Consider the following 22,924-nt stretch of genomic DNA (forward strand, 5'->3'; position numbering starts at 1 on the left):
ACAGGTTATGAACTGTCTAATAAACATATAAATAAATATACCTGTATAGTATACTCCATGCACAACTGCAAAGTTTGGGATCCTTGAATCGCAAAGATCCATTTGGACTGGGGCCCATAAAAAAAGGAAAAATTAATACACCAGGTCGAACAAGACCCTGTGTTTTCAAAGTGAGCATAACGCCGCATATTAGGGATGTCCCAATCCAAGCGATTCACACGCGATCCAATATAAATATTGCAGTTTTGGATGATATCGGTATCTGTCAAATTTGATATCAGCAACAATTATTCTATTCCATTATTCTATGATTGACTTTTGTTGGATGATATTTTTTAAAAAGGTTGATAAACTAATATTAATCAAACAGAATAATATCACCAACAGAAGCTATGAGGAAAAACTGACCTGACTTTATTATTAACTGACGTTTTAAGTGTGTGTTACATCATGGGTCAGCAACGGTGTGCCTGCAGGCACCCTACGAGTTTCCCATGACCCTGTTCTAATATTACTTCACCATTGTTATTCTTGTATTTTTCGTTTTGTAGTTCATTTTAGCATCGCTTGGATAAGAACTGAGTGAGGAGAATTAAGGTGTTACAACGTAAGATAGACAAACTCCCTGAGTAATTCTACTCCAAAGGAACTCTAAGGTCTACTTCAAAGGCATTCTATGGCCATTTGGGACTTTTACAGTTAGTCACCTCACAGGTGACGACCTGAGGTTATCACCAGGTGTCCTGGTTACACATCTGCATGTATTAGTTTATTACACCCAAGCATTCAATACCCACAGACTTCCCGGGGACAGAAAGGGGGAGGGGGGAGACATGACATCGGTAAGGTGGAGAAGGGAGGGTCTCCGCGGGAAAGATGAGGGGGGGGACCTTCTGCCCACGCCCACCAGTGTAAGAGGGTATTTTAAGGAGAGAACAAAGGTTGGGGGGAACTTTTTTTTGGCGCTCGAGAATGCAACAGATGATCGGATTTGTACCTTGCACCTGTGACAACTCTTAAAAAAAATTAGCCCAAATTCCAGTCTCTGAGAGTGCCTTTTCCATTTGCTGCTCGGACTCAAAGGGAAAATACACTTCAGGTGGCGTCACGAATAGGATTCGCAGAGTCCTTCTACGGAAGTGGCGCTGTGGGGCACTCCAATTACCTGCCGGCTTAAAGGTGAGCGGTTTCTCAAAATATATGTACTGTTGAACGCGCATTACTTCCTCTGGGCAGAATTGTGGCTTTGGAATTTGGGCCTTCTGAGCCATCTTTGGTAGCGAGGTGGTTAAGACTTCTAAGACCAAGTGGGGAGTGAGCTGTTAGTACATCTGCCGGTCGGTTGAAGTATGTGAAGCAGATGATAGCAAAATTAATATATGAATAAACAAGAGCTAATTGTTGTAATAGAGCCCCCAGGGGATGAAATAAAAGCAGGCAATGCGTGACTGTGTATTCTGAGTGATATGACTATCAAAAATATATAGGCAAATAAGTGTTTTGGTGGGTAACCATTTGTTATAAAATAAAAATGAAATGATAAGGGAAATTTGAAATAGAAATGCTAAATGAGAGACCCCGAGATTAACATGTATAGAGACGCTGTGGTTGTTCCCAAACGGGATGACGGAGAAGCGTGGTGGATTTACAGAGAATGTGAAAGCAAATGGTAGTGTCGGTCGAGTGATTTTGACTCAGCAGTTGAATTTTTATGACGGTAGTTTGTGTTTTTCGGGACTTCCGAGATGTTTTGATGGGATTAGAGTGAGTTGTGACACGGCTGAACCGGTGGAAGACGTTTATGTATGCAGATGGTGATCACCAAGCGGGGTACCGTGTGCGCAAGGAGAGAAGAGTGTCTGTTTTGTTGTAAATACCTCCCAAGAAGTGAACCCACTGCGTGTAACGGCCCCCATGTGAGTAACAAAATGGGGGGAGAGCACGGTCTGAGAATTGCCCCGCTGGGTGGCTGGTGCGCGACTGAGTGGTGATTGTCGCCATGTAACGGCACACTGGGGTCCCGTGGGGAGGAAGAGAGCATTTGCAGGCAAGATTGGCCACCCTGCTAGGCAAATTAATGATTCTGCTTCTCCCAGGGGACAACAGAGGACTTGGGTGCGTGATGTCATAATGGTTAGGTAGAGGGAGCTAGCTCACCTTGCCTGAGCATGAACAGGAGGGTGGAAGTGTGCGTAGCACTCCATTATGGATACTGCGCTTATGCCAGGGGGAGCAGGGGATTTGCTACTGTGAAAATCCTGGCACCTTGTATGAATATTGGCAGCCAGGAGAAATGGGAGCGAGTGCTGAGTTTGAATCCATTGCTAGAGCACCACCCACACGGACGAGACGAGAGCAGGAATTGTCAGTGGAATTACAGCGGTAAAATCAAAACACGGTATAACTTTAGGATCTCAATTTTGAATAGAAATGTATATTCATTAATATTTACTGTTTATTTTCACTGTCAATGATACGTTTATTGTGCATGACAAACTGTTCCCTAGTACAAATTAAGTTTTTCTTTTTACATGAGTTACCAGGAGGAACTGCGCAAGGAGTACCAATGGCACCTCCCGAGGGACATTTGGTCGAGACTGCTACCTCCTAAGGTGTATGTTTTGGAGGAAGCATCCAAACATTTAAAGACAGGGAGGTTTTATCCACAAGCATTTTTTGCTGGTGTGTGTGTCCATCTGGCGCATAATATTGGGGGAGGTGAAGAGTAGCAGTTGCCTTGACAAAAGGCTGACCATTTGTGATAACCCCGAGGGGACACTTTAAATCGCGCAAACACCGCAGTTTATTTATAATTAGGATTCAGAGGGTTTCAGTCGTGTGAAAGATTCCAGGGTTCATTTGTGGTGAAAAGTCAATGGTTTAAATGATTGATGCAGTTAAACAGGTCCCATACTACATGTTTCATAGCCTGAAGTCTAACATTATTAAAAAGGGGGTTTTAAAGTAGTCTTGTAAGGGATCCACGATGCTTCTGAAGTTGGCAAATTGATCAAAAGGGTTCCCGAATGTGTGATGTGTTGGGTATAATTCGATTGTGGAGAACAAAATTAATAATATGAATTGGAAGAAAATTGTTCAGGGCAGATAAGATACGAGTGAACGGTAAGTTACAGAAAGTTCTCTCAGCATGCTGTCTGGGTGCGGGATGGGCCTGCTGCTCTTGCAAATGTTCCCTTTGATCTCAGGAGAGACTTGAGCCACATAACTGAGCACAGTGCAACCAGATAAAGTGTTTATGAAAGTTTCAAGAGAGAGAGGATAAATGAGTGCGGACGGGATCCATGAGGTTGCTCGCAGCTTTTGCACAGCAGTTCAGGGTGAATGGTCACCAAACTGGTGCGATCTGTCACGCTGTCAAAGTGCCAAATAAAGAAGCTCCACAGGAACTTGGACCTAAAAAGGATGGCTTTGGACCCCTTCAGATCACCGAGGAGGACAGATTAGCTCAAGACGGTCTTTGGCCGCAGAGGGCAGGACTGACCAAGAGCGACCTGGCCTCTGCTGACCCTTCTTTGCATGCTCGAGGCACTACCACCGATGACACAGTCGTGGATAGAGCCGTAGGTGTGACAGAAGAATTCAAGGTGGAGGTGGGACTGCATCAGGGATCAGCTCTGAGCCCCTTCCTGTTTGCTGTGGTAATGGATAGCCGGACAGATGAGGTTAGACAGGAACCCCCTTGGACCATGATGTTCGCAGATGACATTGTGATATGCAGTGAAAGCAGGGAAAAGGCGGAGGGACAATTAGAAAGATGGAGGCATGCTTTGGAAAGGAGAGGAATGAAGATTAGCCAAAGTAAAACAGAATACCATAATTTCTCGAGTATAATGCGTCCTGAAGTATAATGTGCACCCCCAAAGTTGACATAAAAAAAAAAAAAAAAAATCAGGAAAACCTTTCTACCAATGTACAACGCGCACCACAAAATTGCTGCTACCCAAATGCTCAAAATATTTGGAATTATCTGTATTTATAATTTGTTAGGTTTCTGCTTGTACTGTTGTTCAAAAACTGTCAGTACAACGATCATTAATAATAATCATTGTGCATGTGCTGATGTAGCGGTAATATAATCTCAGGACACGCTTGTCCTGGTCCCTGTAATTGTCAGAACAGAATCCCTAAACCGGCTAAAGTAAATGCTCAATGCTGGCATAACATTTTATTAATACAGACAACACAGTCTTAAATAAAGAAACTAACACTGTTTAACTTAAACAAAAGAGCCGTCACCTTATTGTGGTGGAGGAGTCTGTGTGTCTCGATGATCCTAGGAGCCAAGTTGTCTGGGGCTTCATGCCCCTGGTAGGGTCACCCATAGCAAACGGGTCCTAGGTGAGGGACCAGACGAAGTACGACTCCAAAACCCCGATGATGACAACAAATATTGGATCGTGTTTTCCCTTGCCCGCCGGTCACGCCGGTCACCGGGGCCCTCCTCTGGAGCCAGGCTCGGAGGTGGGGCTCGAAGGCGAGCACCTGGTGGCCGGGCCTGCACCCATGGGGCTCGGCCAGGGACAGCCCGAAAGAGTAACATGGGTCCCACTTCCCATAGGCTCACCTCCTGTGAGAGGGGCTGTAGGGGTTGGGTGCAATTTGAGCTGGGCAGTGGCCAAAGGTGGGGACCTTTGGCAGGGAAGGAGCCTGAGTTGGTGCGTGAGATCGAGACGTTCCGACTAGATATAGTCGGACTCACCTCTACGCACCACTTGGGCTCAGGCACCACTCCTCTTGAGAGGGGTTGGACTATGTTCCACTCTGGAGTTGCCCAGTGAGAGATGCCGATCAGGTGTGGGTATTCTTATTGCCCCCGGCTCAGGGCCTGTACGTTGGGGTTTACCCCAGTGGATTAGATGGTAGCCTTCCTCCGCCTTCAGGTAGAGGAAAGGGTCCTGGTTGTTGTTTGTGCTTATGCACCAAACAGCAGCTCAGAGTACCAACCCTTTCTGGAGTCCCAAGAGGGAGTGCTGGAGAGCGCCCCCTCTGGAGACTCCATCACTCTGCTGGTTGACTTCAATGCCCACGTGGGCAATGAGAGTGAGACCTGAAAGGGTGTGATTGGGAAGAACGGCCCTCCTCATCAGAACCTGAGTGGTGTTCTGTTACTGGACTTCTGTGCTCATCCATTGTCCATAACAAAAACCATGTTCAGGCCTAAGGGTGTCCACATGTCCACTTGGCACCAGGACACCCTAGGTCGCAATTCGATGATCGACTTTGTGGTTATGTCATTGGACTTGCAACCGCATGCATTGGACAATTGGGTGAAGAGAGGGGCAGAGCTGTCAACTGATCACCACCTGGTGGTGAGTTGGCCCCGATGTTGGGGGAAGATGCCGGTCCGACATGGCAGGCCCAAGCGTATTGTGAGAGTCTGGTGGGAACAGCTGGCAGATTCCCCTGTCAGAAGGAATTTCAACTATCACCGCCGAAAAAACTTTGCTCATGTCCGAATGGACGTGGGGAACATTGAGTCTGAGTGGACGATGTTCCGTGCCACCATTGCTGAGGTGGGCGACAGGAGCTGGGAATGTAAGTTAGTCAGTGCCTGTCGTGGCGGACCCATGAAGACGTTGGTGGACACCAACAGTGAGGGAAGCTGTCAAGCTGAAGAAGGAGTCCTATCGGACATTTTTGGCCTTTGGGACTCCAGAAGCAGCTAGGTACCGGCTGGCCAAGCAGAATGCACCTTCGGTGGTCACTGAGGCAAAAACCCGGGCGTGGGAGGAGTTCAGTGAGGCCATGGAGAATGACTTCAAGGCAGCTTCGAGGAAATCTGGTCCACTGTGCCGCGTCTCAAGAGGGGGAAGCAGTTCACCGTCAACAGTGTATACTGGGGATTGGGCACTTCTGACCTCATCTCGGGATGTTGTGAGTCTGTGGGGAGAATACTCCAAAAACCTCCTCAATTCCACCAACACGCCTTCACATGAGGACGCTGAGTCTGGGTGCTCTGAGGCGGGCTGTTGTATCGCTGTGTTGAGGTTAACGAGGTGCTTAAAAAGTTCCTTGGTGGAAAGACCCTGGGGATGGATGAGATTCACCCGGAGTTCCTAAAGGCTATATGGATGTTGTGGGGCTGTCCTGGTTGACAGGCTCTGCAACATCGTGTGGACATCGGGGGCAGTGCCTCTGGATTGGCAGACTAGGTTGGTGGTCTCCCTTTTTTAGAAGGGTGACCGGAGGGTGTGTTTCAACTATAGGGGGCTCATACTCCTCTAAAACTTTAGATCTGAATCTGTCAACATCCGTATTATGCATTATTCAAGATTTATTTTTACAATCAAATGTGACCGATCTGTGAATTAATGATACATCAGACTGAAGTAAAACTATAATCATTTAAGTTTAACTGACACCCAGATTTTCAAGTAGACATTGTTATGAAAACTACATACAGTATATTATTCACTTCAATGTCTACACGAAAAAAAAATGAGCGGGGAGCGAGTCAATAATACGCAAAGTTACGGAAGTCTAACTCGACGTCCCAATTGCAGCCATATTGCCTGCAACGTCATTTGCAGATATCACACTGTGACATTTGCTATTGAAAACACGCTCTGCCACCTGCTATGAGAGATGAACAAAAGATTTTTGGATTTTTCTGATGCCCCTTCTGACACTGAAGCACTTTTCGAAGAAGAGAACATCTCAGAATCGAGTGAAGTGACAGCGGCCACATTACCCCATCGTTTCGAGGCATATTTAGATATGTGGATTATTTCTAACTATCAACAGACTCCCTGACAGACGGATGAGGAACCCGATGAAATATTCGGAATGACAGGCCTATAATTGTTCAATTACCTCACTCTTTTACAAGTGTGTATGTAGCGTCCTCAGGAGGACCCATGCCGGGCAAAATAAATAACTACTTCAGGGGTGCCTAGACACTGATGGCTTTGGGGAGGGAGAGCTCCTTTCTCCTCCCTACATACGGCCGAACCACCTCCCCACATGATGCACCTCCGCGTCGGGGCTAACAGTGGTCACCGGCAATATGATGCAAATCTTTTGTTACGTTCTCAGAGAAGGATTACGTCTTCGGACGCAGACGGCGCTTTCTATTAATACTACTGCTTTTGGACAAGTACACGGACAGCACCAATATGACTCGGATCTTTTGTTCAATTCTGAGAGAAGGATTATGTGTTTTTTTTTTTTTAATATTGCTGCTTTCGGACAAGTACACTGACGCTACACTGTATTCCTGGAACATTCGCTGAAAATAACATTTGTTCGAATTTGGTGACTATACGTCGTTCGGCTAGTTAGCGCGTGTTACATGCTACTAAACTGTCTGCACTTCTATTTTATTGTTTTGTCTTGCATTGTATTGTGTGTGATTAAATTGTCTCAAACACAATACAAGAGCTTTGTTTCTATTTTTCTGGTTTGAGAATTTATTGTGAATTATCACGTGACATATGTCACATACGTAAACTGTGAGACAAATTAGTCCCCGCCAACTATCATTTTTTTTAACAGCTCTATACCCACCTACCTGTCAATTAGAACATACAAAGCTTTTGTCCTTTGCACCTGTGCAATCCATTTTTCACGACGAACCGGGTCTTTTGGAAACGTGTGAAGCGTGAATCCAACCTCCACCGCATTCAAGCAAATTCCAGCAATACAATTAGCCAGAATTTTGGGTAACACTCAGAAAAAACAGGTACTTTCTCGCCGGTACATTAGGTATAGACAATTGACCCCCGCAGAAAAAACAGGTAATTTCTCGCTGGTACGATACGTATAGACACTCGATCCCGCTACTGCAAAAAAAAAAAAAAAAAAACTCAGATCCTGGTTCTTCCTCAACACAAAATCCTAGAGAGACTTTCCATGGCGGGAGATGAAAAAAATGATGTACGGCAACATTCTGACTTGCTGTGAAAAAACGGATTGGTCCATTTCGTATGATTAGTTTTGGTTAAAAACATACTAATTTTATGTTTTAGGTGTCAGTGACATTGTAAGTGTGCAAAACAGGAGTGTCTTGTGGATCTTTGAGAGATACTTTGACACAATGTCGTGGGAGAAAACTGAAGAGATGTGCTTCGCATGAGTGCATGTAAGAGAGTCATGAAAGGTAATAAGAATAGACCCCCACTCCAATATTTCATCCAAACCCAAATCCAATGAAGTTGGGATGTTGTGTTAAACAAATAAAAAAAGAATACAATCATTTGCAAATCATGTCCAACTTATATTTAATAAAATACACGACAAAGACAAGATATTTAATGTTCAGACTGATACTTAATTCACAATCAAAGATGGGGCGAAGTTTACCACTTTGTGGACAAGCGGGAGAGAAAGTAATCAAACAGTTTAATGACGATGTACAATTTCATCATCTACTGTCCATAATATCATCAAAAGGTTCAAATAATCTGGAGAAATCACTGCATATATGCAGCAGGGCTGAAAACTAACACTGATTTCCCGTGACCTTTGATCTCTTGGTGACCACGGCATCAAAAACTGACATAAATTTGTAAAGCATATCAACACAGGGGCTCAGGGAGATTTCAGAAAACCACTATAAGTTAACACAGATCATTGCTACATCAGCAAGTATAACTTAAAAGTCTACTATGCAAAGCAAAAGCCATTTATCAGTAACACCCAGAAACACCACCGGCTTCTCTGGGCCCGAGCTCATTGAAAATGGACTGCTGCAAAGTGGAAACTGTTCTGTGGTCCAAGGAGTCCATCAAATTTTTGGGGAAATTGTGGATGTCATGTCTTCCGGGCTACAGAGGAAAAGAACTAACCAGACTGTTATGGACGCGAAGTTCAAAATCCAGCACAGTAATCCCTTTCTGGTTCACCTATTGCGGATTCAGTCCATCGCGGTTTTTTTTTACCCCCCGTCCACCACAAAAAAATGAAGCCATGTCATCATATGGTACGTACTATATCACTTTAAGAAACCCGAAAAAACTGCTAGATTTTTGGTGCTGATGAGCTACATCATAGATGCTCCACCCAGGAACTCCGTTTCTTCCCTCCCTCCTCCTTCCTATCCGCAATTTTCTATGCTGTTGACTGTGTGCATAACCTCTCTAATTCAAAATGCATCCAAAGCACTGTGGTTAAGATTAAAGCACCAAGCCAAAGAGAAAGATGCAAAATAAAAGGATTAGTTGAAAAGGGAGCTGCTTTCGCTTCATGGACATCGCATTGCAAAAATAAAATGGCCTGGTGACAATGAGGAAGAGGGAGCTGATGGATCGGTGATAAAACTTTTGAATATGATCAAAGACAGCAGAAGTTACACTTTTGTCCCATCTTCTCCTCGCAAGCGAAAGTTTCTCTTGTCCAGGAGGGGACGCCACACCGGCGAAACGGAAGTGATGTAATAGCAACAGAATTGGCGTTACAACAATGCGTCGTGGACATTCGGAGCTAAACTAGAATACATTACACGTTTGCTTTATTTGTGACTTTCTGTACTGCAATAAAAATGTTATCATTTAACTCGAAACTTGTACTGTTGTAATTTTTGTCTCAAGTATGCAATGTATAAATGCTGTACTGTTGATGTAAACACTCTGGTACCCACAGAAACATACATCCCACGTTACGTCACGGTTTTTCACTTTTCGCGGGTGGTTCTGGTACCAATTGACCGCGAAAGATGAGGGATTAGTGTATCTGTGATGGTTTGGACTCGAGTGAGTGCCAATTGCATGGGTAACTTACACATCTGTGAAGGCTGAAAGGTACATACAGGTTTTGGAGAAACATATGCTGACATCCAAGCATCTTTTTCATAGAAGCCACTACTTATTTCAGCAAGACAAGTCCAAACCAAATTCTGCATGTGTTACAACAGCTAAGCTTCAGAGTAAAAGAGTGTGGGTACTAGACTGGCCTGCCTGCAGTCCAGACCTTTCACCCATTATAAATGTGTTGCCCATTATGAATCGTAAAATGACAATGGAGACCCTCGACTGTTGGACAGCTGAAGCTGTACATGAAGCAAGAATTTGGGGGGGAATGCAACCAACAAAGGGTCAACGATTAGTGTCCTCTGTTCCCAAACATTTATTGAATGTTGTTAAAAGAAAAGGTGATGTAACACAGTAATAAAGATGACCCTACCCCAGCATTTTTATTACGAGTTGGAGCAATAAAATTTCAAGTTAATGATTATTTGCTAAAAACAAAGTTTCAGTTTGGAGATTGAATATATTTTCCTTGTCGTGTATTTAAATATAGGTTGAAGATGATTTGGGAATCATTGTACTGTTTTCCTTTGTAACACAATACCTCAACTCAGTTGGAATCGGGTTGTAGAAGAATGCTGTTTGTCCAACCAGTGTGAGTAAATCATACATTGTAACTCATTTAAAAAGCTCGAAAAAAAAAAAAAAAAAGAGTTAAATAAAGTCAAGGTAGGAACTGCACAGTGACAGCGGGTCACGAAAACAGAGGGGGGGGGCCCCGATGACCCGCTTCCGGACATAGGAAACCGAGATCCAATATTTGTATTCATCATAGGGGTTATGGAGTCGTACTTTGCCTGGTCCCTCACCTAGGACCTTTTTGACGTTGGTGACCTTACCAGGGGCATGAAGCCCCAGACAGCTTAGGTCCTAGGATCATCGGACACACAAACCTCTCCACCATGATAGGGTGACGGCCCGAGGAGGGGAGCTTCATTTCTAAAAATCATGAGCACAAGTAAATTAATGAATGAATTAATGAAAAAATAAAAAAAAGCTTTTCCTTTCATCTTGTCCTATTAAGGATTGCCACAGCATGTCATAATTTCCATGTAAGCACATCTCCTGCATCTTCCTCAGCAACACCAACTGCCCACATTTCTTCCCTCACAACATCCATGAACCTTCTCTTTGGTCTTCATCGCGCTCTTTTGCCTGGCAGCTCCATCCTCGGCACCCTTCAGCAAATGTACTTACTCTCTCTCCTCTGGACATGTCCAAACCATCGAAGTCTGCTCTCTCGAACCTTGTCTCCAAAATAATCAAACTTTGGCTGTCCATCCAGCTCATTTTCTTATCCTATCCAACCTGGTCAGAGAACCTCAACATCTTCATTTCTGCCACCTCCAGTTCTGCTTGCAATTGTCTCTTCAATGCCACCTTCTCTAACCCGTACATCATCATCCTAGCAGAGATACCTCTGTCACATAACTCACCAGACACCTTCTGCCAGGCGTTCCAACCTGATTGGAGCTGTTTCTTCACTTCCTTACCACGCTCTCCATTGCTCTGGATTGATGACCCCCAAGTATTTGAAGTCATCCACCCTCGCTATCTCTTCTCCCTGGAGATTCACTCCTCCTCCTCCGTCCCACACATTCATGGACATATATTCTGTTTCACTTTGACTAATCTTCATTCCTCTCCTATCCAGTGCATAACTCAATTTTTCTAATTGTTCCTCCACCTGCTCCCTGCTTTCACTGCAGATCACATCATCTGCGAACATCATGGTCAAGGGGGATTCCAGTTTTAGCTAATCTGTCAGCCTATCCATTACCACAACAAAAAGGAAGGGACGCAGAGCTGATCCCTGATGCAGTCCCACCTCAAATTTAAATTCTTCTATCACACGTAAACCACACCTCACCACTGTTCTGCTGCCCTCATACATGTCCAGTACTATTCAAACATATTTCTCCACCACACCAGACTTACACATGCAGTACTACCGTTCCTCTCTTGGAACTCTGTCATAGGCTTTCTCTAGATCCACAAAGACACTATGTAGCTTCTTCTGACCTTCTCTGTACTTTTAACAGTCATCCTCAAGGCAAATACTGCATCTGTGGTACTCTGAGCATGAAACCATACTGTTGCTCGCAGATACATCTGTCCTGAGTCTAGCCTCCACTACTCTTTCCCATAACTTAATTGTGTGGCTCAAACTTTATTCCTCTATAGTTCCCACAGTTCTGCAAACCGCTTTTGTTCTTAAAAAAATAAATCCTCCATTCTTCAGGAATCTTTTCACCTGCTAGTGTTCTGTTGAACAAGTCAGTCAAAACCTCCTCACCCACCTCTCCGAATTGTTTCCATCCTCCACAGGTATGTCATCAGGACGAACATCCTCGTTAGTGCCACGATTATATCATTGCCACTTCGTGGTCCTTAACATTTTTCACGCTTTTCTACTCTTCTTTCTCTCTCATTTTGTCCATTCTTCAACTTCTCAATGTATTTTGCTCCATCTATTTAGCACATTACTGGCACCAGTCAACACATTTCCATCTCTATCCTGAGTGATCCTTACCTGCTGCACATCCTTCCCATCTCTATCCCTCTGTCTGGCCAACATGTAGGGATGCTTTTGTCCTTTTGTATCCAACCTTGTGTACATGTCATCACATGCCTCTTGTTTCGCCTTCACCACCTCTACCTTTGCCCTAGGTTGCATCTCAATTAATTCCTTTCATATCTCCTCAGTCCTCTCAGTGTCTCACTTCCTCGCAATCCTCTTTGCCTGTATGACTTCTTATATTTTGGGGTTTCACCACCAAGGTTCCTTCTTCCCTTTCCTAGCAGAACACACCAAGTACTCCCTGCCTGTCTGTCTGATCACCATGGCTATAGTAGTGAAGTCTTCCGGGAGCTCCTCCTGTCCATCCAGAACGTGACATCTTTCTGAAAGGATGCAAAACTTTCTTCCTTTCTGAGCTTCCACAACATGGTTGTCTGCGCTACTTTCGTCATCTTAATCTTTCTTCCCACCATCAGAGTCATCTTACACAATTCCATCCTCTGCTGTCGAGCTACACTCTCCACTACCACTATCTTCTAGTCAGAAACCTCCTTTAGTTTACATCATCTGCAGAAAATATCTTGTAGGTCACTCTATGTTCCTGCCTCTTCTGGAAAATAAAGTGTTCACTACTGACATTTCCATCCATTTTACAAAGCTCACCACCATCTGTCCCTCAAAGTTCCTTTTCTGGATGCTGTACTTACCCATCACTTCTTCATTGCCCCTTGTTTCCTTCACCAACATGTCCATTACAATTTGCACCAATCACAACTCCCTCCGTGTCTGAGATGCTCAGAACTACATCTAGTTTCTTCCAGAATTTCTCTTTCAACTCCAGATCACATCCTACCTGTGGGGCATACAGTGAAGAAAATAAGTATTGGAACACACCCTGCTATCTTGCAAGTTCTCCCACTTGGAAATCATAGAGGGGTCTGAAATTTTCATTGTTGGTGCATATCCACTGTGAGAGAGATAATCTAAAAAGAAAAATCCAGAAATCACAATGTATGATTTTTTAACGATTTATTTGTGTGATACAGCTGCAAATAAGTATTTGAACACCTGTCTATCAGCAAGAATCCTGACCCTTAAAGACCTGTTAGTCCGACTTTAAAAGTCCACCTCCACTTCATGGATTATCCTGAATCAGATGCACCTGTGTGCGGTCGTTAGCTGCATAAAGACACCTGTCCCCCCCATACAATCAGTAAGACTCAAACTTGTAACATGGCCAAGAGTAAAGAGCTGTCCAAAAACACTAGAGACAAAATTGTACAACTCCACATGGCTGGAAACGGCTACGGAGAAATTGCAGCAGAAAAAGCACCTTGAAAAATGAATGTAAGTGTCCTGGGACTGAATGGCAATCAGTCCATAGTATTCGCAACATCGAGCCCAAGGTCAGGCTCCTGCTCACCACATTGTTAATGAGGACAAATAGTGATGTCATATGAATGGATGGTTTATAGTTGAAGGAGACTGTCTGTATTCCAGAGATTGTGGAAATGCTAACAAAACCTATTGTATTTGATTTTGAAATATTCTTTTATCATACAAAGAATGACCATGAGTAAATGCCGTAACACAGTCAAGCATACTCCAAAAAAATACTCACCGTTATAGTATGAAAACTGCAGGTAGTTAAAATGCGAGGGAAGGAAATCCTCCAATGGCTTGTCACTTCCAGCATCAGCAAAGGCTAGCTCCACAGAACAGTGCTGTTTACAATTTAGTACCTGTGTGTAATGGTCTGACACACAAATACACCGTAATAAAAAGTTTATGATTGTCTCTTTTAACTGAATCAGGTAGAGAGTTATGCTTCACCTGTAATTGTCTGGTAGAGGTCAGCATTGTACTCCATGTAATTGTAGCCATCATAGTTGTAGCGTCCCTCACAAAGTGCTCTGCACTCTTCATCAGCAGTGAAGTAATCATCTAAAGCCACCTCAAACAGTTTGGCTGCCAGGTCGAAAGAGTTGTCGCTGTAGTAACTTTTCGCTTCCAAGAAGTTTCCCTGAACATCATCATGTATAGTAACACAAGTTGAAACATTAACTTGAGGTCAAACATCAAAGCCAAACAATTTATATAATTTCAACAAAAGAACAATTGGTTCAGACCATATGCTGCCTGGCTTCAAGATCTTTGAAATCTTTTTCCTGCACTTCTGACATTGTGCTGTAGTAGTCCAGGTTCTGTCTCATCTCCGTGTGATCTTTGTTTGCATGGAAAAATGTGTTGGCTGCTGCCACTGCCTTGTCCAGCATATTAATCTAAAGAAAAGAAAAGATGGCATTCTATATTGCAATTTTTCATTACTTTCGTCAAAGTCAGAAGTTTACATACAGTAAGATTGCAAAGACTGAATAATCTTGGAAAACAGATGTCATTTCCTTGTAAGACCTTGTAAGGTTTTTAAAACTTTGAGTTAATAAGAGGCACATCTAAGGATGCATTTTAACTAGGCACACCTGAAACACACTACTTTTAACTTCATACAAAAGTCAAAAGAAATCAGTCAACAAGGAAGATAAACTAGGGAACTCTGTTCATACTTGTGTGCAATTTTCAGATGGCTGAAGGAACCAGCGTTACCTGATGCTTGAATGTGCAACCTTTACCTGTTCAAATAATTACAGGCAAGTATAAACACCAAGGGAATGGGTTCTGTGGCCCAGAAATCAGGGCCGGCCTGTGGCATATACAGTTTGTATGGTTGTTTGTTTCATGTACTGCCCTGCAGTTCGATTATTGGAGCCTGGAGGGCCCTTTGCCTGTTCCCTCTGTTTTCAGCACTTTGTCTCCAATCAGCTTCATCATCTACTATGTAAGCCTGCGCGTTTCTGGAAATCTTCACCAAAGTATTGGAGCCTCTTCTACCGGTACCACACTCCACCTGACTCAAGTAAACCATACAATTCTTCATTCCCTTTTTGACTCCTGTGTTTCCTTGTTCTCGGTGTTCTCCTGTGTACCTAATCCACGTCACTCCTACCATCAAGCCAGCCGTCTGTCCTCTCTGTCCACGCCACCACCTGTCAACATATTGACTAGTTCCATTTCTTTCGGCTTGTCCCGTTAGGGGTCGCCACAGTCTGTCATCTCAGATGAACACTCATATTTGTTTGTCACCTATATTTTCTCCTGATGTTGCATTGGCTAACTTCTCCTGTGTTAACATTACAGGGACAGGTGTTAAGGTGGGAAGTCTCAACAAAACATGGCGTCATGATATCCATCAGAAAACTGCCCACTGCTCCCACGCAGTGATGTGTGGTGGTGGTGTGTTGGTCAAAGGTTGTATGACACACTGGTAAATGGATCAGGAACATATGCACTTGTATCACTGCTCTTATCTATGACTGTGTTTCTATCCGCTGCGGAGGATATACAATTGGCCGCATCCATCTTTAGACCTCCCTTTGGGTTCTCCCGAAAGCGAAGGTCCTCTTAGAAAGATGGCGATCTGACATACATTGATGCAAATGCCATCCCAACGGCATACCAGATGAGTATAAGTTGGCTAACAAGATTGCTGCAGGATGGGAATCCATCTTGTTATGGATAACCCCAAATAAAAACGTTGACAAAATCAACTATATATAATGTACAGAAACTAGGTAACTATACAGAAGCAGGCTTTATTGCCATAAGAGAACAACTAGCTGCAACCTCACTCATGGCGTTCCAGAACCGCATAGCGGTTGACATGCTCCTGGCCAGAGAGGGTGGCGTCTGCTCAATGTTCGGTGACCAGTTTTGACATTTATTCCAAATAACGCAGCACATGATGGGTTACTCACAAGGGCCATTTGAGGCCTCCGCACCCTGAACCACAAGATGAAGGAGCACTCTGGTGTGAAAACATTCACCTGCTCTGAGTGGTGGGGAAAACATGTTTGGTAAATATAAAAATTTGGTGTTATCTGTCCTAGTTTCTATAGCTGTGTTTGCAGCTATCCTTACATTGTGTGGAAGTTGTATTCCCAGCATAAGGGCATCACTTAGCCGGCATATAACCACTGCTATTGCCCCGACATATTCAAAATTGTCAGAAATATATCCACCATTGGCACAACAGGGTAATGACAGTGACATTTTTGACCATGATGATGACATTATGACTTCTCTACCAGACTTGTTCTCTGATCCTGAAGATTACAAGTGATTTGTTATATTTTTCCTCTGAGTGTAACTTTGCTCTGCTCAAATTAAGAATCTGTTTCTGCCTGCAATGAAGAATGCTTTGCTCTGCTCTAGATAACGTGGCAGCAAATGTAGGATAAACAGGGGGGAAATGTAGGAATAATTGTGAATATAACTATCATACATCATCTTCCAATAAAGAAATGCTTTGCTCTGCTTTAGATAAAATGGTAGCCGCTTAACAGGATATAGCACAAGAAAAAGAATATGTACTCATCAGAACTGTTAGAACCAGGAGCACCTGTTTTCTGTTAAAGAAATAATGACCACACATGTATTCAGCAATCTTCAACACACATACACGCACACATGAAATAACAAGTACACTTTGTTTCCAATTATGTTTTGCTCCCCTGTCTCCTTTTTGCAAGATCCATGTAAATAACGGGTGTTTTGAAAGCAAATAAAGAGGTGCCTGAGGAGAGGATAATCAGAGAGTGCAGTGGTGAATTGTACGAATTCCTCTCCTCCATCCTCGCGAGCTGTCAAACTTGAACTCGTGTCTTTGTTTCCTTCTTTGTCCTGTTTAATGAATGTCTAATTGGTAAACTTGACACAAAGCAATTCACTGGACTTCATAATGTGGTTAACGTACAAAATGCACAAATTCAATGTCATTTAGCCGTCCACAGGAATAATGGATCTAGGTTTACCTTGCCTGGACACACATGACCAGAGTCTCTCCCTGGAGCAAGATCTGGAGGTGGAGCTCGCAGGTGGGACTCACCCAAGCACAGTCCGAAAGGGTAAGATGGGTTTGTCTTCCAATGGGATCACAAATTGTGGGTTGGGCCATAGGGGTCGAGTGTAGTGTGAGCTTGGTGATGGCCGAAGATGGGGACCTTGGTGATATGATCCCCGGCTAGAGAAACTGGCTCTCGGAATAGGGAATATCACCTCTTTGGCATGGCTGGAGCCTGAGTTGGTGTTTGAGGTTTGATGTTCTGACTAGTTTTAGTCGGACTCTGCTCCACACACGGCTTGGGCTCTAGTACCAGTGAGCTTGGAGTCCTTTGAGGGGGTGCTGGAGAAAGCTCCTACTGGGGACTTCATTCTGCTGAAGGACTTCGATGCTCACGTGGACAATGACAGTGACAGTGAGAGCTGGAAGGCCGTGATTGGGAGGAACACCCCCCAGAACCAGAGTGGTCTTCGGTTTTTGGACTTCTGCGCTCACCACAGTTTGCCCAAAACAAACACCATTTTCAAGCATAAGGGTGTCCATATGTGCATTTGACACCAGGAAACCATGGGTTGCCATTCAATGATTGACTTTGTGATCATTCCGTTGGCTTTAAGGCCACATATTATGGTCACTCGGGTGAAGAGAGGCGCAGAGGTGTGTGTCCACTGATCACCACCTGGTGGTGACTTGGTTCTAATCGTGGGGGGGGGGGGATTCTCGTCTGACCTGACAGGGCTAAACATATTGACAGCCGGGATAGGCTCCAGCACTCCCGCAACCTTTGTGAGGATAAACGGCTATGAAAATGAATGGATGGATGATTGATCCCAATTTTATGCCTCCACCCTGGAGGCTGCAGCCCCCTGAGTATTTGCCGTTCAGTGATATTTCAGAGGGCACAATTTTGAAATTAAACAGATTTGAATTAAGGTAATTCAATCATCCTAGCAACGCTGGACAGAATTGAAATGCTTAAATGATCATTTGGATTTTATTTTTAATTTCACTGAATTTGAAGGCAAAGTAGAGTTTAAAACTCTATTATTCTAAAATACATTAAATTGGGAATGATTTGAGGTTGGATGAAATTACATTGGCAAATTAACTCAGTGTGTATAAATCCCCCCAAAAACTCAACTGCGAAATACAGTCATATAACAAAACCTGATGAAAACGGTAGAAGCTTATTGTAGAATAATGAAAAAAATGTGACGTTTTTTTATGATGATGGTGCATTAAATTGTTTTAAAAGAATAATTCAACCGATAAAAATAATTAATTCAAACATTTTATACCGACTGACATTTCCTATTTTAAGTAGTTTGACTCAACTTGAAGACGTGGCGTTTCTGTTTGAATGGGAAAGGGGGGGGGTTACTCTTCGGATTTTGGCTACAGTTGAGGACATTTAACCTCAGTTTGGGTCTACTAATTGTTAGACACATATCTCCGTTCAGTATAATGCATTTAAACAAACAACAGTGATTACAGGCACCAGTTATTTGCACATGACTATTGTACCTTGAAATATGCGACTTGCAAGTAATTGTAAGGGGTCCTCCTCACAAACTCCAACTCCACGTTTTCACTGACTTGATGCATACTTGGTATGCCAAGCTTCGCAGTTTCGCAAGAATTCACACAGTCCGCGTGTTTCAGAATTTTCCGGAAGAAACACAGATCCTCCACAGATCCGTCCCCGGGTATGGAGGTTCCGTGGCCGGGCATGGAGTCTTCGAAAGCGGTCAGGTTGGCGCATGTGAGTCGGCAGTCTGCCTTCACTTTACGTATTGTCGCTCGGTTCCGGAGAGCTTTCTCCATGTTGAGAATTACCGAGAGCCAGTCTGCCTTATAGTAGGCTTCCACCGCCGTGTCAAAAAGGAAATCATACGGCTCCAAAACAAGATTATTGCTAAAATAAGAGGTCGATGTGCATGATGACAAAGCGATGCAAATGACTGTTAGCGATGAAGTCAGCTCCATTTTCTTGAAATTTCGTGGGCACGCAATCTGAGTTTTGATCAAGATTAGACGATAGCTTCAACCATATTTTCAAAAGCTTGTCTTTTCGGTGTCGTTGCTGAAAAGTGATTTAAAATAGCTGCCTATAGTCTCAACCCAGAAAAGGCTACAGATTTTGAGTCATCGAAAAGTGAAGAGGCGGGGTTGGTTGTGGATTAGCCCCACCTCTTCACTAAAACGCACTCGCTCTTCACTCCAACAAGGCATATTACACATTTTCCTCTTCATTAGCAGGCCAACGATGAATTTTCATCACAAATGGATTTATATTAAAAAAAACTGTGTGTAATCTGCGAATAATATGATTGAAATGATAACAACTCCGCTGCTATTGACTGACAAATTCCCGAGTGTACCCACTCCTGGCCTTAAATCACCCAATGTAACAGGTTCTAGCGCTCAAGAATACATTGATGGAGGCGGCACGGTGGGGCAGCTGGAAAGCGTTGGCCTCACAGTTCTGAGGTGCCAGCCCCCCGTGTGGCGCTTGCATCTTCTCCCCATGCTTGCGTGGGTTTTCTCCAGGCGCTTTGGTTTCCTCCATTATTCCAAAAACGTGCAACATGAATTGGGCACTCTAAATTGCCTCTAGGTGTGTTTGTCTCCATGTGCCCTGCAATTTAAGGGTGTACCCTGCCCCCTGCCCCCTGACAGCTGGGATAGGCTCCAGCACTACCGCAACTCTTGTGAGGATAAGCGGCAAAGTTTGTTGTTCCTTACTCTCCATTTGGGTAAGTAAATCAAGAGATCCTTCTTTGGAAATAGTAAGACAGAGGTAAAGAGGAGCTAAAGATACAGTGAAGAAAATTAGTATTTGAACATTCTGCTATATTGCAAGTTCTCCCACTGAGAAATCATGGAGGGGTCTGAAATTTTCATCATAGGTAGCTGTCCACTATGAGAGAGATAATCTTAAAAGAAAATCCAGAAATCACAATGTATGATTTTTTTCACAATTTGTTTGTGTGATACAGCTGCAAATAAGTATTTGAACACCTGACAAAAACCAATGTTAATATTTGGTACAGTAGCCTTTGTCTGCAATTACAGAGGTCAAACGTTTCCTGTAGTTGTTCACCAGGTTTGCACACACTCCAGGAGGGATTTTGGTCCACTCCTCGCCATAGATCTCTAGATCAGACAAGTTTTTGGGCTGTCGCTAAGGAACACAGAGTGTCAGCTCCCTCCAAAAAAATTCTATTGGGTTTAGGTCTGGAGACTGACCGTCATGTTTAGCTTCTTCCATTTTCTAATGATTGCTCCAACAGTGGACATTTTTTCACCAAGTTGCTTGGCAATTTTTCCGTAGCCCTGTCCAGCCGTGTGGCATTGTACAATTTTGTCTCTAGTGTCTTTGGACAGCTCTTTGGTCTTGGCCATGTTACAAATTGGAGTCTTACTGATTGTATGGGGTGGACAGGTGTCTTCATGCATCTAATGACCTCACCCAGGTGCATCTGATTCAGGATAATCCATGGAGTGGAGGTGGACTTTTAAAGGCAGACTAACAGGTCTTTGAGGGTCAGAATTATAGCTGATAGACAGGTGTTCAAATACATATTTGCAGCTGTATCACACAAATAAATCGTTAAAAAAATCATACATTGTGATTTCTGGATTTTTCTTTTTCAATCATCTCTTTCACAGTGGACATGCACAGACGATGAAAATTTCAGACCCCTCTATGATTTCTAAGTAGGGGACCTTGGAATATAGTAGGGGGTTCAAATACTTATTTTCTTCACTCAATCTCGGCGGAGTGGAACACCTCCGATTTACTTCCGGGTCATCGTAATTGTTAAGTTACAATGTTATGCTTTAATTTTGTCTCATAAAAGGGTACCACATCTTTTTTTTAAATAAATAACATTTTGGAAAAATGAACGGCAAACCTTTTATTGATCTAAAAAATCGTGGAGGTTGCTACACTTTAAATAAAAGAGTCCCCCGCGTACAGAGACTGTGCTCAATAAAGTCAGACACAAAGCACAAGAGGAAGAAAAATTTTAAATGGAATATAATATAATCTACATCAAAACATACCTACAACTACAAACAATAAGGGGAAAAAAAGATATTAATGATGAAAGAGGGCGGCAGGGAGGATCAGCTGGTAAAGCGTTGGCCTCACAGTTCTGAGGTCCCAGGTTCACTCCCGGACCTGCCTGTGTGGCGTCTGCATGTTCTCCCCATGCCTGCGTGGGTTTTCTTTAGGCACTCTGGTTTCCTCCCACATTCCAAAAACATGCAGCATTAATTGGACACACTAAATTGCCCCTAGGTATGATTGTGAGTGTGGCTGTTTGTCTCAATGTGCCCTGCAATTGGCTGGCATCCAGTTCAGGGTGTACCCTGCCTCCTGCCCATTGACAGCTGGGATAGGCTCCAGCACTTCCTGCGAACCTTGTGAGGATAAGCGACAAAGAAAATGGATGCATGGTTAATGATGAAAGAAAGAAAATCAGATCAGGTATAGGAAAATGGAAAAGAGGACATGTGTGGCTGATGGATTAAGATAAATGTGTATTGCCGTTTAATGCATTTAGTCAGCACTAGAGGAACAACATTGAAACTTCGTGTAAATTTCCCCCAAAATTATCAGGCACTACTATTGTTGCCTTTTGCAAGCATTACACTGAGTGAGTTATGCTCGCAGATGGAGCGGTCTTCCTCCAAACTTCAGAAATACAGAAGCAGTTCTGGTTGACGTTGAAAAAATAATGGCAAAGAAAAACTTTTAAAAACCCAAAAAAGAGGTGGAAGAAAGTCGCTGTGTAGGTTAAGGTCCACTTGACATCTCCTCAGTATTTGCTTGGTCCGGTTTGATGGACCTTTGGGAGTCCAGACTTCAAAGATAAATGTTAATTAGTTTAGGACCTACGAAGAAGAATGCAGTATATAGAGTCATGGGGAGTCTGTGTCGCCTCAGTTTGCGGGCCATGTCCACTCTGTGTCCCCCTTTTCTGCAGCTGGATCTGTCCTTGATGGGGGGTCCAGGGCACAACTATTTTGGAAGGTGTCACAGGTTGGCAGATACACACAGCAGTGCAGTCATCACAGGATAACATTAGTGAACATCAGAGGAACTACCTTCCTCCCTTTTATGGCTATTGCGGGTGTATGTGACATCTTCTTAATCAATGTGTGTGTCTATATGTGAAAATGGAGGGCAGCATTGTTCTGTGGTGAAGTCAAGAGATTGTACAGTGGTGAAAAAATAGGCAGAAAAGGAAAAAGACAAAAAATCCACAACCATTAACAAAGTGTCTTTGATGGGCTCCTCCAAATAAGAAAAAGAGGACACGGAAAGTAAAATGTTTCATACAAAAAAAAATGAGTCATTCAGCCCAGGTCCTTCCAGTGAAAGAGAGGGTGTCTCGAAAGAAAAGAAAAAAAAACGCATAAGTGCATGGTGAAGCACTCATAGTAAACAGGAAGGAAAGGTGAAAGGCAGGTGTTGTAGTCTAATAAAGGGAAAGAAATTTAGTCAATGTTAAAGAGGAAGTGAGAAGCTTCCGGGACAGGTCAGGGAGCTCCAGCATAGGTTGGTTAGGTCATTTTCTAGCTCAGCCATTCCTTCCCACTGGTGGAAGACCTCAGGCAATTATTCGAATGCTGTTCTGAGCTGTGCCGCAGCCCCTGGATCTTTCGGTGTAGCAGTGTAGAAATATGGCAACAGGTACTTTGACACCCTAGTGTTGGTGATGTCAACAGCCC

The 22,924-nt window shown here is 43.5% G+C and overlaps 1 protein-coding gene across 3 annotated transcripts in view; it reads right to left on the reverse strand.

The window, feature by feature from the left end:
- The window catches only part of p3h1 (prolyl 3-hydroxylase 1), a 72,980-nt gene extending 53,612 nt beyond the window's left edge, over positions 1 to 19,368 (reverse strand). For 2 of the 3 annotated variants that reach the window (XM_061831578.1, XM_061831576.1), the window contains exons 1-5: positions 18,707 to 19,368; positions 14,415 to 14,567; positions 14,119 to 14,308; positions 13,907 to 14,041; positions 42 to 107 (exon numbers count right to left, since the gene is read on the reverse strand). In XM_061831578.1, coding sequence (XP_061687562.1) covers positions 42 to 107; positions 13,907 to 14,041; positions 14,119 to 14,308; positions 14,415 to 14,567; positions 18,707 to 19,168 — 1,006 coding nt within the window. In that variant the 5' untranslated portion in view covers positions 19,169 to 19,368. The remainder of the gene's footprint in view (positions 1 to 41; positions 108 to 13,906; positions 14,042 to 14,118; positions 14,309 to 14,414; positions 14,568 to 18,706) is intronic. The other variant, XM_061831577.1, reaches the window with a different exon arrangement.
- Positions 19,369 to 22,924: the final 3,556 nt, after the last annotated feature.

The sequence above is a fragment of the Syngnathoides biaculeatus genome, chromosome 10 (assembly GCF_019802595.1).
Source record: "Syngnathoides biaculeatus isolate LvHL_M chromosome 10, ASM1980259v1, whole genome shotgun sequence".
In the NCBI taxonomy this organism is placed as follows: domain Eukaryota; kingdom Metazoa; phylum Chordata; class Actinopteri; order Syngnathiformes; family Syngnathidae; genus Syngnathoides; species Syngnathoides biaculeatus.